This window comes from Thamnophis sirtalis, unplaced genomic scaffold (genome assembly GCF_051295495.1).
Source record: "Thamnophis sirtalis isolate CommonGarterSnake01/CBP01778 unplaced genomic scaffold, rThaSir2_p1.2 scaffold_9, whole genome shotgun sequence".
Lineage (NCBI taxonomy): Eukaryota > Metazoa > Chordata > Lepidosauria > Squamata > Natricidae > Thamnophis > Thamnophis sirtalis.
Window position 1 is genome coordinate 64,406,993 of NW_028261389.1, and position 4,320 is coordinate 64,411,312.

Consider the following 4,320-nt stretch of genomic DNA (forward strand, 5'->3'; position numbering starts at 1 on the left):
CAGAAAGAAAGAGAGAGGGAGAGGAAGAGAGGAAGAGAGAGGGAGAGATTTCTCAACCTCCTTGGGGCTGAGAAGAGTTGCTGCAAATCTGAGTTTCCTGAAGTGGTCCACTAGACTCCCAAACAACTGAAAAAATGATCTAGTAAAAAGAAAAGGCAACAAAAAGAGCAAAATGCAAACAAAAGCAAATAAAACACCCCCCACAGGGAGCAAAACAAATTAAAGTTTAAGTTGTGTTCATTGTTCAATGGACTGTTGAATTGGCCACGCCCACCTAGTCACATGACCTAGCCACACCCGTCCAGTCAGCCCAGTCCCCCAACAGTCTGAGGGACCATGAATTGGCTTCCTGTTTAAAAAGTTTGAGGACCTCTGGTCTAAGATTATTTTCTTGCCTAAAAGTGGAAATATTTAATCTCATCCTAGCTCCTCACTCTACAAGATAAATGTTTCAACGAGCGATTGAATGAAACAGAAGGGAAATGACCGGTATGGACAAATGCCACTTGCAATTGTCAAGGTCTTCTCAATGCATTTGGCTTCTTTCCTGTTATTGTTTGGATGAGAAGGAATATGAAAGAGGTTCAATTAGGCAATTTCTTCACTCCTGTCAATGCGTCATGTCCTCTATAGATTTCCCACTGCCTACTTTTAGTGTAGTCTCAAACTGACACTTGAGTAATTGCTATTCACCCTTTCTATCTGTGATTTACTTTTGTATTTCCTCTCGCAGGTGACAGTTAATGCATCTTGTCTGTTGCTGCTGTGAAATAAACAATTACTTGAAAACAGTAAGAACAAACAGCAGTGATTAGGCATAAGAAATGTGTTTACTTTTTCTGATTTGTCTATTAGCTCTTCTGCTAAATTGTCTCATTGCTTGAAAAAAACAGAGGTTCTATCAGTGTATTATTATACTCCCCTGAGTATAATAATGGCTTCCCAGATGGTCTTGGATTATTATCATTCCCACACCTCCCATCACAGGGAACTGAGAGGAGTCAGACTGCCACAAAATATGATGAAAGGTTGGAGGTTGTCTTCTTTTAGGTCAAGGCAAACTTTTTCTTGCAGGGACATGGTGGCTCAGTGGCTAAGACACTGAGCTTGTCGATCAGAAAGGTCAGCAGTTCGACAGTTCGAATCCCTAGCACCGCATAATGGAGTGAGCTCCCATTACTTGTCCCAGCTTCTGCCAACCTAGCAGTTCGAAAGCATGTAAAAATACAAGTAGAAAAATAGGGACCACCTTTGGTGGGAAGGTAACAGTGTTCCGTATGCCTTTGGTGTTTAGTCATGCTGATCACATGACCACAGAGACATCTTTGGACAGCACTGGCTCTTTGGCTTTGAAACGGAGATGAGCATTGTCCCCTAGAACAGTGGTCCCCAACCCCCAGGCCACGGACTGGTACCAGGCTGCCCAAGGAACATTAAATTATTTCCATTTTATTTACTGTGGTGTATTTCTCTCAGGTTTGTTCGACTTTCCATGGATGAGAGGTTAACCGGGAGCTGAGAGACATCACCTAAAGCCGCACCAATACCGCACATGCGCAAAATATTGTGATATCGGGGCGCTCTGCTCTCTGTTCACCGGTACTTTCTCATGTTTAACAGTGCTTGGTGTACGTGTATATTGTGTTTGCTCAAATTTAACCTGCAAATTAGCAAAAAATTGTTGTTAGAAAGTTTCCTTGGGAAAAAGAAAAGGCCCAGTGAAGAGACAGAAGAAGAACCTTCAACATCAAAGAAACATAAAACTTTTAACAGACAATATCATGAGTCCTACTTGAAATATGGATTTATCAGGACAGGTGATTCCCACACACCAACCCCGCTCTGCATAGTTTGCGGCGACCAGCTCTCTAATGAGGCAATGAAGCCTTCAAAACTGCTTCGTCACTTGAATGCCTGGATTAAAAGACAAGCCCCTGGAGTATTTTGAAAGAAAAAACCGGGAACACGAAGGACAGAAGAAATTTATGAGGACCACCACATCAATAAAGAGAATGCACTGAGAGCATCATATTTGGTGGCTAACCGTATGGCTAAGGCCAAAAAGCCATTCACTATCGGTGAAGAATTGATCTTGCCCTCCACTAAAGACATTTGCCGTGAATGTCTAGGAGAGGCTGCTGTGGAAAAGATAGCACATGTGCCTTTGTTGGCTAGCTCTGTGACTAGGCACATTGCGGAAATAGACAAAGACATTGAGACACAATTGTTGGAGAGGATTAATACATCACCATGGTACACACTCCAGGTTGATGAATCTACAGATATTGACAACAAGGCAATACTACTTGTTTATGTGCGATATCTATATCAGGAGGATGCGCATGAGGATTTCTTATGTGCACTGGTGCACATAAGCTGGTGCACTTATGTGCACTATCTTTGCCAACCAACACAGGAGCAGAACTGTTCAATTCACTGGATAGTTATATATCAGGACAACTAAAATGGTCCTTTAGTGTCGGCATATGCGCAGACGGAGCTGCTGCCATGATCGGACAACTGTCTGGTTTAACTGCTCGGATTAAGGAGGTTGCACCTGAGAGTGAATCTACGCATTGTATCATTCACAGGGAAATGCTGGCAAGCCGAAAAATGTCACCGGAATTTAATAGCATATTGATTGATGTCGTTAAAGTTATTAATCACATCAAAGCACATGCCCTTAACTCATGCCTCTTTGAACAGCTTTGTGAGGAGTTGGACGCAGAACACATATGCCTTCTCTTATACACAGAAATAAGATGGTTATCCAGAGGAAAATCGCTAACCAGAGTATTTGAATTACGAGAGCCATTGCAAAGATTTCTCTCAGAAAAGAAGTCACCACTGGCAGCACATTTCAGTGACAAGGTATGGGTCGCAAAACTAGCTTACCTGTGTGACATATTCAGCCTGCTCAATGAACTCAATCTGTCCCTTCAGGGGAAAATGACAACTGTTTTCAAGTTGGCAGAAAAGTAGCTGCATTTAAAGCCAAACTGGAGTTGTGGGGATGGCGTGTGAACAGAGGTATTTTGGACATGTTTCAGACATTAGCAGGGATTTTAGGCGAGACTGAGCCTGAGCATTCATTCTCCCAGTTGGTGCACCATCACCTGTTTTTGATTTTAAAAGAATTCGAGCGCTACTTCCCAATCACAAAAGACCCACGAACTGGTAAGGAATGGATCCGCGACCTATTTGTCAACAAACCAGGCGACTCTAGCATGCTTGTACAAGAAGATCAACTGCTGAAAATTGCAAATGACGGTGGCCTTAAAACTACGTTCGAGACAACAACTCTGCCGGTGTTCTGGATTAAAGTCATGGTGGAATACCCTGAGATTGCCACCACAGCACTTAAATCCCTATTGCCATTTCTGACATCCTATCTGTGTGAAGCGGGGTTTTCTGCAGTGACAGCAACCAAAACAAAACAACGGAATAAACTGGACATAAGCAACACACTTCAGGTGTCATTGTCTCCTATTACCCCCAGATGGAACCATCTACTTGCAAAGAAACAAGCTCAGGGTTCTCATTGAGTTAGTGTTCTAGTGAGTTGAAATGTTTTTTTGTTTTTTTTCCTGGATTCAAAAAGTTTTATTTCTCTTAAGACAAACATTCCATCATTCCTCAATCAGTGAGACATCGAAGTACAATTTTTTGTATGTCAAAATAATTCTAGTTTACCACCAAATTCTTGCCTAGCCTAATATATACCCCTCCCTCCCTCCCCCTCCCCCCAACCCCCCTCCTCCTCCCCCCCGACTTCCCAGAACCCGTACACGGTATGGATTTTTAACAAACACAGTCTAAAATCTATTGAGAAAAAAAGAAATAAAGAAATTAATAACATTCTACATTGACCTTAGCTTCTTCTTGTTGAACTAACTTTAAACAATTTAAATCATTTCTGATCTTAAGCATAGGCTAACTGGAATTTCTTGGTCCCGTATTTATTTTGTATATAGTCAATCCATTTTTTTTCCAGTCTCGTTTATATCTCTCATTTGAGTGATCTTTAAGATATGCCGATATTTTAGCCATCTCGGCTAAGTTTGTAACTTTCAATGTCCATTCTTGAGCTGTAGGCAAGTTTTCCTTCTTCCAGTATTGCGCCACCAACAGTCTTGCTGCTGTTATTAGGTGCAGAATCAAGTTAGTCTCTACCACTGTAAAGTCAGTACATATACCTAGTAAGAATAACTGAGGAGTAAACTTTATCCTTCTTTTAAAGATATTTTGCATAATCCACCATATTTTTATCCAAAATGCCTTAACCTTTTGGCAGGTCCACCATATATGAAAATATGTAGC

The 4,320-nt window shown here is 41.5% G+C and overlaps 1 protein-coding gene across 1 annotated transcript; it reads left to right on the plus strand.

Annotated features, from left to right (window-relative positions):
- Positions 1 to 2,047: 2,047 nt before the first annotated feature.
- On the plus strand, positions 2,048 to 3,545 carry LOC148044166 (SCAN domain-containing protein 3-like). Its single transcript, XM_087723049.1, has 3 exons — positions 2,048 to 2,253; positions 2,592 to 2,710; positions 2,944 to 3,545. The coding sequence occupies exons 1-3, from the start codon at positions 2,048 to 2,050 to the stop codon at positions 3,543 to 3,545; spliced, it is 927 nt and encodes a 308-aa protein (XP_087579175.1).
- Positions 3,546 to 4,320: the final 775 nt, after the last annotated feature.

What these genes read in the sequence shown, in the direction of transcription:
- LOC148044166 (XM_087723049.1), top strand. Translation starts at nt 2,048, where the DNA reads ATGGCTAAGGCCAAAAAGCCATTCACTATCGGTGAAGAATTGATCTTG. An exon ending in AGGATTAATACATCACCATG is followed by an intron (nt 2,254 to 2,591) that starts GTACACACTCCA and finishes TATCATTCACAG; the next exon opens with GGAAATGCTGGCAAGCCGAA. An exon ending in ATGCCTCTTTGAACAGCTTT is followed by an intron (nt 2,711 to 2,943) that starts GTGAGGAGTTGG and finishes CTGTCCCTTCAG; the next exon opens with GGGAAAATGACAACTGTTTT.